This window comes from Halyomorpha halys, unplaced genomic scaffold (genome assembly GCF_000696795.3).
Source record: "Halyomorpha halys isolate HHAL.00 unplaced genomic scaffold, Hhal_1.1 Scaffold207.1, whole genome shotgun sequence".
NCBI lineage: Eukaryota > Metazoa > Arthropoda > Insecta > Hemiptera > Pentatomidae > Halyomorpha > Halyomorpha halys.
The window spans coordinates 911,058-923,696 of NW_027104696.1; the positions used below are offsets into that span (position 1 = coordinate 911,058).

The following is a 12,639-nucleotide window of genomic DNA, read 5'->3' on the forward strand; positions in this document are numbered from 1 at the left end:
ATGAATTAAATATCATACATTCACTTAAAACTAATCCAAATAAAAATGTATTCAGCAATATTATAAATGTAATGTATCGCTATATATATAAAATATCACTGATTTAGAAACAAATTGATGAATAAAACTAAATAGATTTTATATATAACTCAAATTTTTCTAATCAAGAGAATCATCTCACTCAAATGTTTTTACTTTTCAAATATTATTGTTTAATTGCATCTCTTTAAGTGCCTGGGGTTTCACTTGTATCAAGGTGAGCCTGATGCTTCTGGAAACACAAGAGCCATTTTTCCAGTCAGTAATTAAGATTTTAAGGAGGCAAGAAACCACCTCTATTACCCATAATTTAGACAATATAGATGAAAATATTTTGTAAATTTTAAAATAAATGAATGTAATTTGGCTAGACTAATATTTGTTCCCTTCACATATTACAAAATACTTAGATATAGATTTAGAAAAAAAATTATCACATTTGTAGGCATTGTAATGTACTTTCATTTTTTACTGAAATAATTTTTCATCAAACCTAACAATTTTGAAAACCCAGAAAACTAAAAAAACATTAAGTTTTTTAAACCTATAAGGTGGGGCGAAACGTTAGTATATCAATAAATAGTTTTCTTTTACTATTTTGATACCTTTATTGACCGCCACCTGGACTATCTTTCTCCAATCTACTACGGTCAACTATCTCCTTCCAATAAGAGATTAAATATTATTTTATTTAAAAATAAAGTTGAAATTAGTAGATATCAAGTAATCAATTAAAGTTGATATTTTCCATCAAGAAAAAATCTTAAATACCATTTTTGTAGTAATAAAAAATATGTTGTTTTTTTTCAAAATGTTCACCAAATCAATTTTTTTTCAAAAACAAAACTGCAATAACTTCAAAACGATTCCATTAATCTATACGAAACTTGGGAATAGTCTAGGAACGTATAATCCACACGAAATGGAGTCAACTGTGTAAACATTCATAAGCAAATTAGAACCGGAGATATAAATAAAACGTTCAAGTTTTGTTTTATTTATTTTAAATGCCTTTTTTCCTACAATTGTAAATGTTCATACAAAAATATCCTTTAAAAATTAAGCCGGAAAATTTCTAATTTTTGATTTGTACGAAAATTGGTATTTAAGGGTTCAGGACGTTAAAAACTTATTTGTTTCTATTTTTTCTAAATCTTTTTTTTTTTTGTTACTTTATTTGATACGAATTGGTTTTTTTAATTTAGTTAGTATTTTAATTTAGTATACACTTATACTCATTTAATACGGCCAATAATCTTTTTTTTTATTCTACCAAAAAAAAAATTCTTTGGCATTAAACACATGCTAAGCAAACGCAGTATACCATAAAATAAAACATACAAAATTCTAGACACCTTGGGCTCATTTGTAAGAACCCTCATGTAACGGGTCTAATATTTTTCGACCTAGTATCTCAAAATAAAGTTTCATTAAAATCTCTGATCCCACGTGCGCATGGTTTAAGTTCCCCCTTGTATGTTAATGCCATATTGAAGGAACTGAGACTGATAGATAAATGCCGGTATAAAGTAAACTGATTATGTTCTAATAAATATCAACTTTATGTATTCCAGGGTATTATGTATTAACTTTAAAATCCCTTCCTGCTGCAATTAAAATATTAAAATAATATAAATTGTTATTTAAAGAGAGAAAACAATACCAAACAAATATACCTAATTATTTATGATTTTCAAGTTTTTTTTTGGGAAACAAAACAAAATAGAAACAATCTAGTATTAAATTATTCCTAGCGATTCCTTACATATTTACCAACTATTAGCATGTGTAAATAAGGTTATAAATAAGGTTGCGTAATAAGGTTATAATGTTTTAGACTGAAAAGTATATAAATTATTATATATATTTATCTTTCATTTTTTGAATTTATTATTATTATTTATTTATCTTTGCTTTAGCAATGATGAAATAAAACCTCGTCAGAACTTAATTTGTGTAATTATGTAAACATCTTTGTTTTTTTGTTTTTATAAGGCAATCCACAGTGGTGATGTAGATTACCAACCTATTCTAATCGTGGGGGATCAAGTTTTTCATTTTGTGGGACCGCCACTCAATGAAAAAAGTCAACGCCCCCAGGCTGGATTCGAACCCAGGCCGCCAGCAGATATCTGAACGATAGACCAAGGCCGAACCTACTGAGCTACGGACGGCCCAATAAACATCTTTGTAATCTCAAATCAATTCCAGAGATAAAGAAAACAAAATTCTAGTTTGCTAGAAAATTATATTTGTTCCATGTAACATTGTATCCTAAATTAAAGAAGAGATTAGATACTACTTGATTCCAATGTTTTTTTTTCCTTGAGCTAATTCATTTTGAATAGAGCTTGAGTTAAAGTATGTTATAATATGCCAAAAATGTGCACTTCCATCCAGTGCCAAAACCATCCATGCATTGCTAGTGAATACAATTGAATTCGTTCGGTGGGATTCCCTGAACAACTTCAGTGACAAATGTGATATCTAGGTTCAAATTTGGTTTCTGGTCTAATGATTTTTTTGTGATTTAGCAGGGACAATGAGTTATGTACCGAAAGAATTTTGACTGAAAAATATCTAAATGGTCTGAAAGAGAAGGAGTCCCACAACTGAGTAGTATAAGGATTTCCACATAAGGGTGGTGGGGGTTACCATATTGGTTGAAGTAGTATGTTGTATATAAGAATTTTGTTAGAAGAATTAAATAAACAGTAATTTATTTTACACCCCATTATTAAATAGAATAATGATTTAAATTATTATATTATTTATTTTGATAAGATTTCTCAGAAAATGATTTTTAAAATTTTTAAGGTCTCCATCTTCGAATTATTTTATTATAATCTTCAGTTCATTATTATTAAAAACGTCCCAGCTAGCGGAAATTCACGGTCCTAAAACTTTGCAGATATATCATATATATATAACCTCCATCTTTTTCGATGCCCTAATCCGACACGTACTTATATCGACATATCGTGTTAGGAAGGGATGATAAAAAAGTTGTACCCAAAAGTTTCAAATCCGATATCCACTTCAACTGCCTATAGTGTATTATAGGGACTATAGGGTTCAGTCAGGGTCCCCCTCTTTCTCGAGAATGGACAAAAGAACGATTTACAATATTTAGCAGGATGAATTTTAGCAATCAACAAAATTTCAGATGATTTTTAAGACTATATGTTTTAAAGTGAAATCATTTTCTTTACAAAGTTATTTCAAGAACAGTCAATTGCAATAAATTTTTAATTACTGTATTTGCAATCTCAGCGAACTCTATTATACAAAACTTTTTATTTATTAAATGACCCTTCACTTCCTACAGATAACAGAATAATAAACAGTATAGTTTTTTATTTTTTCATTTTAAATTAAAATTAAACACAAAAACAGGTGAATATACGAATAAAAAATAATTTAGTAAATAATAATAAATAATCTGATTATTTTAATGTCATTTATCTTTTAGTATAAATTATTAACTTTGTTAGTTTATATTTAATTTTCTTTAATTTTCATTTAACCTTTTGCCTGTTGCATCAGTTTCTGGTATAACTAAGATTTGTATAAATTACATATGTCTATGAGTAAACTAAAACTTTAGCAACAGATTTTGGTCTACAGTTTTGTTAACTAAGGTACCAAGGTTAACTAAAATTGAGATAGCTGTCGGTGATGTTAGAAATTGTGGGTTCAATTAAAATTAAAATTGACTGCCGAGATTGCTGAAAAATTCATCATCCAACCATGGAATTTTGTTCATTGTTGCCAGAACAACTAATTATTTGAAGTCATATTTCAATTTATACTAAAATACTCTATCTTGATCAAATCTATTTTATTGAATTTGGAAATAAACGGAAAATAATAGATTACAGCTTCGCACGATTACAGATTCCAAATGAAACTAAGGAGGAATCCCATAACCTCCTCTCTTCCACAGTAAAAGTAAAGCCTAAAAAGTCACGCCCACGAAAGGAATGTTTTCCGTTGAGGTTAATAGAAATTTCCGCCATTTTAATATAAACTAAAACAGAAGGAAGCCAGTAATTAGCTCGTACTCTTCTCATACTCTTCTGCCACGTCCCTGAAAGGCACATAAGACCCGCCTTTTTGGCCTCACTTTTTCTGCCTGCTTATCACACCTCCATTATACTCTTCCTCCAAGATGGAAAGTTTCTTGTATGGTTAACTACTTTAACATAGATTTGCTCTATAACTATTTAACCGACTATTATTTTAAGCAACAAGCCGTAATTGAAACATAAGCGTATTCAGGAAATTACTAATTTTTAATAACGATTAATATTTTTTAATTACTAGCATTGCAAGAATAATTGATATAATTTGATAAACTTTGCGTTGATTAGCTTACAAACAGTCTAGTTTCTAAACTATTCCAACCCATTAGAAACTAGATTATTTCTAAGCTAGTCCACAACTTCCGTCTAAATATGAGTTGTTAAAAGGTTAACCAAGGAAAATATGTATACAGATATTACAAGTAATAAGTTCTTTTTTTCTAATTCCTGCACGAATACAAAGCACCCTACACTAAAAAAATTTAAGTTGAGCATACTTTGACAATCACATTTTTACACCAGGAAACTCATAAGTTCACAAAAAAATAAGGTTGAGCGATATTTTCTTTATTGTGGTTGGATACTATGGGATATTACAATTGAACGAATTTAGTTGAATAAAATTAACTGGAAGAGATAATTTTTAGTTTAAAATCTGAAAATATTTGATATACTAATAATAATAGTTTATTATACTACCTCTATTTTATTTCCGAATTCAGTTAATATGAAAAATTCGAAATGGGTTTAGTAAATTAACAATAATACATGATATACTTAATTCTATTTTAGATTGCTTTTGTTGAAATTCTATCACTGAAATTGCCTGAAAAGAAATTATCTCCCTGACTTTTAATATAAGTAAATTTAATGTCTTCAGGATAATGTTTGAATATTTGTTTTAGTATTCACTTAAAAATTTCGTCCTTTTATTTGGTACTTTTGAGTAACGGATTCATCGTCAAACAAGAATTATCCAGGAATTGCTGCAGCAGCCGCCATGGTGTAAACTATAAGAGAGTTACCGTCACGATAAAATTTACTGACTTGGAAGTACAATAACACTATTAAGTATAGCATGATAGGAAACAGCGTCTGTCTTATTTACTAGTTAATTTTTTATTATTAAAACTTATTTTAATCGAAAGAAAAACGTTACATTGATTTCCGCTACCAATAATCTATTAATGTACCAAAAAAATCATAGGCGTTGATGATGTAAAGGTTTTGCACCTTTAAGCAAGACAAACCATATTATCAAATTTCGTGAAACACCTTATTTTGATTCAAGAGATAGAAAGAGGATTTAATATCAAAAGTAAACAATTAAAAATCAGATGGTGGTAATTAGAAACGTCTTTGTTACGACTAAAGCGTAGATTCTACTTTTTAAGATCCTTATTTTAATCTGATTTAATAATGATTCGTTATTTTCATGTTAGTTATTATTCTAATATTTGGGCAGACTCACCAATGTCGGTTAGGCCTCCAACGTCTCGTGCTTGGACGATCCGAGGCGGGACGCCAGTTCGTGAACGACATCCCGAAAGATGATGGAGTCGATGTTTTCGCCCAGCATGTACAAGAGGAACCAGTCGCCCATCTTGGACCGCCGTACTATCGCGTCGATCGCCTCGCGGTGCACCAGCCGGAACCGCATTCGCAGCAGGTACACTCGCATCCGGGGGCTCAGGATAATTATTATCCTAAAAATAATAATATAATTTTATATGACAGTAAAATGAACTCAATTTTTATGATAGTAAAGTTACTGAAATAATTACCTGTAAACGACGACGAGAAAGGTGAGTCCCCCCAGAATGAGGAACCAAAACCACAAGAAGACGTAAATCTTCTCGTTGACCACATTAAGCGGGAGGATGCAGACTGCATCATGTCGCTCCACCTCCCCGGAGACACCGTACTTGTAGAAGGTGCACTTTGTCATCCTGGGGAAGATGAAGATCATCGGGTCCACTCGGTCTTCTTGGTCGCTCTCCAAGAAGGTGAAGACGTCGATGCCAAAGGTCAGGAAGGCTCCGTCGAAGAAGCGGTCCATCAGGAACATCTGACCTAGACACGGCTCGCTGCCAGTTATCCAGCTAGTGATGGTTACAAGATATAAAACTTAGGAAGGATATTAAAATTAGAACGGGTAGTTTAAGTCGAAAAGTAGTTGCATAGCGACACGATTCTCTTTCCGGGCCCTTAGTATTGCATTGTGCCTATCCGAACGAAAACAACCCTTTGGGTCACTTGGGAGAAACACAAGTTCACTTTTAGCTAGCGATATTCTTCTTACTTTAGAATCTGTTTATTTTATTTTAATTAATTTTTTCAATGAAATGAAATTTACTGGATGAATGATAATACTATACGGGACTCGATTCTAAAATATAGATGTTACCATTGAAGTAACTGCATTTCTGTGAACCATATTGTAAGTAATTATTTATATATACAGTGTATATCGTTTATAAATTCAATATATCAACGTCATAACAACTAACAACGGTTTAACAACGCTCCAAAAACCCGTGGAAGGCCTTGTAAACAGGAACCCTACTTTTTCAAAGAATATTTCTTATATTTTAAACCCACGCTTAAAAGGGCAGGGATTTAATTTTCTCTAGATAAGATGAATAATTATCTTTTTAATGTTTACTGTTTAGTTTTATTATTTCCTTCCAAATTGGTAGAATATATATATATATATAAAAAAAAAAAAATTCCACTGTATAGAAGTTTCATATTTGCTGGCGTCATTAAAATGATTAAAATGAAGAACAGGATCCGCTAAAAATTAAGAATTGCCATTTACTCAGTAAGAAATCGGTGCGACATTGCGGAAATCACAAAATACCACAAGATTCCTCTCTTTACTCTTAGTCGCCAAAGCTAATGTCTTGCCATATATTCTCTGTGGAACTAGGCATTCTTCATATGGAGATATAGATAGATATCTATCTATGCATAAAAATTCCTGGATATAAAAAATATCTAGTATACACATATAGTATGTGTACATATATATATAATATAGACATATATATAATATGCATATAGTATATTATACACATACACAATATACACATACATAAAGTGAGAGAAAAGAGAGCATCTAGGGCCTATTGTTCTGAAAGATACTCAGATAAACAATGCCTTATTTTTAGTTCATTTATTTGTATCCCCCACTTTTTAGTATTTTGTTTGATTCTAATTTTTAAATATATGGTACTTCCGTTATTTCCTTTAACAAATGTTCCTTTGAGAATCCTTTATTTTATCACAAGATTTTCCTCCATTGTTCTAAGGATTCTATGGCATTTTATTCTTCTATTTTTTTTTGGGCGAAGACCAAGAATACTTTCTGTTGTTTTGTTAGCCTTTAGAGCAACAGCTAGAAATTTCCTTTCGTTTACCTATGTATGGAATGTATAGCAAGAGGGATCCTGAAGAACTTCTAATTCGGGTTTCTGATGGAAATACACGTTTTATAAACCTGATTAGGGGATCCTTTGGGATTTTGAAGCGGACCCAGGACTCTGGTTATCTGACGATGGCCTTGCGTTATTATTATAGCTATTTCGCTTATAACTGATCAAAACCCACAACTAACTACATCATATAAAAGCTAATAAAAATAAGAATACGTTTTAGAGACAGTTTTATTTATAGTCACACTGTTTTCCTATTAATCAAGACGGCATTGATAGACTATACCGTCCAATACTCCTGGAAAGGTTCCCAGTTAAACCCATCCTGGAGACTCGGCGGTCCAGACCCTGGCCTTGATGACGGTGATGGAGTGATTACTAGATCTATTTTTGAACCGAGCTTTATCTATTCTCTCCAGGGCAGGGAGGACAGTTTCTTAGTCTAGACTCGTTCTTTTTGAGTCCTAATTTAATAACGCGTTATTATTCAACAATAACTGCTTCTGACCAGTAACGTACCGGAACTATAACTTGTTTTAGTGCACGATGGAAGACTCAGCGGTTACTACGCACACTTTTATTACTACACCTACGTTTATCCATCTACCTGTAAAATACAAGATCTCAATCTACCGATTTGTACATTTCTCTTCATCGATATGATTCGTTTGAAAAATTCTTAACCGTTCAAGCTATCTCGTTTTGAAATTCCTTAACGATGCCCATTTATACAGCTTCCTCCTTAACATTCTTTATATATTCATTGATACTACACTGTTATCACTTATATTATTAATCAATTATATTTTCTTGATTATAAATCTTCCATAAATTTCTAAATGATAAATATGAATATAAACTTGCATAAAGATGTATCTTCTTTATATTTTATGTTTATAATCATTATTATAGATTTATTTATTTTTCTTTAATATCACTTAATGTATCCTGACAAATTCCGTTGAAATTTTTCAATTTGTTATTATCAGGGGACCAAGTTCCCCACAATGAAAATCTATTTATCACTTCATTTCTTACAAACTCATCGGTGATTTGCGAAGTCAAATGTACGGCCACACGTTTATATGTATATATATTGGTGTTTAAAAAATAAATTATAGTTTTCCGATAGTATAAAAGTAGCAAAACTTATAAGTTATTGATGTTTTCATAAATATATACAGAGTGTTCCATTATACATTACAATTGTTTAAATCATAACAGTGCATATGGTTTATCTTTAGTTGATATTATTAATATTCTACTCCAGTCCAGTTCTATTTCAGTGATATAACCATGGAATTCCCAATAGAATCAGGTATATTTTATGAGGTTCAATTTTAAAAAATGAAATTTAAAAATAACTTTATATTAGTAATTTTTCCAATATTAGTGATTTTGACGATTCACACGCAAACATACCGACCAAAATCGTTTAAAATTTCAATTTTCGTTAAAATACGCCATCATAATTGAACCACTTATGTCGTAATCATGATAAAAATATAAGCTTCCTCGGAAGGCCGACGGTATTCAAATTATGAGGATGAATACTTTCTGTAAATTGATTTTTAAAATGGTTTTGTTCTTAAAGTTCCCTCACAATTAGTAAAAAAAAATTGTTTGCTCGTTTTGGCAACTTACGCCTTCAGAAAGCCTCGGATCAAAAATAAAATTGTTAATTATATTCTTAGAAAACGTCATAAAATATATTTCATTCTATCGGAAATTCCAGGGTTAGGTAGGTCATCAACAAAACTGCTAATAGATAGGTAATTGTTATGATCCAATAAAATAAAAAAAAAAATGGGTTTTGAGAGAGCGGAGGGTAATACATAGTGGAATATCCTGTATTATATATAAATATATATTCAAATATATTTAGTGGCAATTACTGTAATGAAGGAATTACCTATGACGTTGGCGAGAGACAAGAACTCGCAGAGGTAGTATCGGTAGCACCACCAGTTGTGGTACCTCAAGTTCTCCCAGAGGTAGTCCAAGAGCAGCTTCTTCTTCTGCCTCTTCTCCAGCTCGGAGCAGATCCCGATGTCCAAGTCCATCATCAGCGCGTGGATCTTCCCGCCTTCCCAGTGCTTCCACAACCAACGCGGCATGTAGAACAGCACCGCCTGCAAATATATCACACTGTTAACATAAACACTAATTGGTACTTATATCCTGTGCGTCTGACCATTATTACCTGATATCAAAAATTATTTGATATAAAAATAACAATATATCAACTTAGTTTTTAGGCGAATGTATGTGGTAGTGTTAAATATTGTGTAACGGACGATCGGAACATTTATATTGACTGCCAAATAGAAAAATCTCAGCCATCAGGGCCCTGTTTCATAATAAAATACAAACTAATACTATTAGTCTTGTAGATGTATCTTAATTCAATTACACAGACTTGTACAATAGTAACTTGTACTTTCGTATTTTTTAACTCCTGTAATATCACTAATAGTCCTCCCTATCATGAAAAAAATAAGTATTACTGTAATTAACACACTAGTTTCTACACTTGTACTATGAACTAATACTATTAGCTTTTATTATGAAACAGGGCCCAGGTGGCGACAAACTGCTTTTTTACAACACCAAAAACCTTATGGGAATTGTGGACTAAAATTGTGGGGAACAGTTAAAATTTCTTACATCAAACGCATTCAATTCTTCCAGTCCAAAGTCCTTCGAACAGTAATCAATGCACCACACTTTGTAATCAACAAACCCTACACACGACCTAACACTTTCATGTCCGGTGTCACCAACATGTCACGTGCAAACCAAACGTTAGTTGCCGGTGACCAAACATTGGTGTTTTGCAATGCTACATAATTTATTTATTTTTTATATCTCTTGAACTGAAGAGCGATGTTAAAGACTAATTTATAGCTGGATTGGAGTTCTAACAAAGGCCAGATTTTCCACTCAAGTCTAAGCGACTGCAGATAGCGACCTTGCTCTGCCTCCACTGGCTATTTAATAACAGTGACGTGGTTGAGAGAGAAGCACCGGTTTCTTTCTTTATCCTTCACCAGTGGGGAGGGGAGGGGGGCAATCTCGGTTAAGAGTTGGTAGAGACTAAATGTGCTTAGGATGTAATTTTACTTTACGTATTTTTTTTCTATGTTTATCATTTTGTTATCGTTTAATTTATATATCTCCGTGAATTATAAATGGTATGGTATGATATAATCACATATCCCTATTACCATTGTCTGAAAATATATGACAGAATATTACTCAATTAAAAAAATTGTTTAATTTATTAATATACAGCTTATTAAGTTTTAATACGTAATTTTTTTTAAAATGAATAACACATCATAAAATTAAATATTTAACATCGTTTCGGTGGTGAAAATCAATGGCATTTGACTGTCTCCTTTCACTCACTACGTTCGCTCAAGAAATATATAACGGAACCATTTCAGTTAAGGTTGGTTCCTAATCAGGCACCTTGTCGGTGAAGATACGCCATTTTATCAAATATTTTAGTTATCAAATATTAATAAATATTTTATATTTATTATGGTTATCCGTAACTCCTGGCTTGGTAAGGCTTCATCACTTATTAAATATGAGCAGGTGGTAGTTCGTTCATTTCTTGAGCCATTACAGCGAGTGAAAGTTGGCCTTTGAAATCTAAGTTGAAACAACAATAAATAAATAATTAGTTAAAAAAAATAAAAAGGTAATTATAAGTTTGAACAATATGAAATCCACATACCGGATTAAAGATAAGAGCATAACCTATAATCTGGAAAATGTGAGTTCAGCTGGAATTATTTTATTTTTCTTCACCTTGTATAATATTATTTTTGTCCTTTATACATAGTATTAATGAACAGTAAATACTTTGATACTTTTCACAGTAAATACTTATTTTTTTTATTCTAATAATTTAAGATTATACTTTTGTCATTGCACATGTTTTTTCTTTTTAAAAATTATTTCTGTTCATTTTCGACTTTCCTTTAAATATTTTATAATTTACAATGAAAATATAACTTGATTGATTCAAAGATGTTTTTTCTTAAAAACCGGCACATTTTGAAAAATATGTAATGTACTGGCATAATACGTTTTCTCAGTTCTAAGAGACAGAAATATCTAACATACAAAAAATTAGAAAAATAGAAAAACGTTTAATGTCTATATTGGAAACAAATGTATACTTAAAATATGTACCTATATGCTTCTCATAATAAATAATTAAATAATAATAATTAAATACCTATAAAATAAGCATTATGTAAAATGTGTCAAAATTAAAAAAAAAACAAAAAAACAGCGATATATCCCATTAATCATTAAAAGTTATATTAATTTATAAATTGAAATATTTGTAGACCATAAATACCATTTTAAAAAAGTGTTTACGCTAGCATAAATCACTCATCTACATAAAAAAAGGAGTGGAATGTTATTTAGTTGAACTCTAGAAAAGTTCTTCACTTCAACAATTCCAGTTAGTTTAAGTGATCTTTCCATTTGGATTGATATTCAGAACGTGATTCAGTGAGAATTATATGAAATCTTACAAATCGTCAGACGCTGATGCTTCATAGAACTGCCGAGTTGAAGATGTTTGTAGCATTACCTTTGTAGACGTAGAAGATAAATCAGACCAGCGGGTTGTCGGAACGAAAACAGATCTCTGTTGATTGATGTAGTGAGTGAGCAGTGAGTTGTTTTGTTTTGAATTAGGGAGTGTTCAATCTCTTTGAATCAATACTTACCGCGACCTGAAGGATTTATAAGATAGTTATTTTAAAGATATTTCAAGGCACCACTCCATCAAAGAATCTCTTCCTCTACCAGGAGATCGAGAAACCATTACAGATTCCCTTGATATTCTCCTTATATGTGTAATGAATGTTTATTACCTATAACGACATTTATAACAACATACAAATATGGTACCCATAATGTTTTTTTTTTTTTTTTTTTTTTTTTTCTCTCTTAACATGACTTATTATCCAGTGACTCATTTATATTGAACAATTACTAATGTATTTATACGGTTTTAACGAGTTTTATGTTTGTTTGTTTATTTTTAA

At 31.0% G+C, this 12,639-nt stretch overlaps 1 protein-coding gene across 2 annotated transcripts in view; it reads right to left on the reverse strand.

Moving 5' to 3' along the window:
- The window catches only part of shakB (shaking B), a 129,377-nt gene that overhangs the window by 54,357 nt on the left and 62,381 nt on the right, over nt 1–12,639 (reverse strand). For both annotated transcript variants that reach the window (XM_014418727.3, XM_014418728.1), the window contains exons 2-4: nt 9,474–9,693; nt 5,909–6,197; nt 5,596–5,830 (exon numbers count right to left, since the gene is read on the reverse strand). In XM_014418727.3, coding sequence (XP_014274213.1) covers nt 5,605–5,830; nt 5,909–6,197; nt 9,474–9,693 — 735 coding nt within the window. In that variant the 3' untranslated portion in view covers nt 5,596–5,604. The remainder of the gene's footprint in view (nt 1–5,595; nt 5,831–5,908; nt 6,198–9,473; nt 9,694–12,639) is intronic.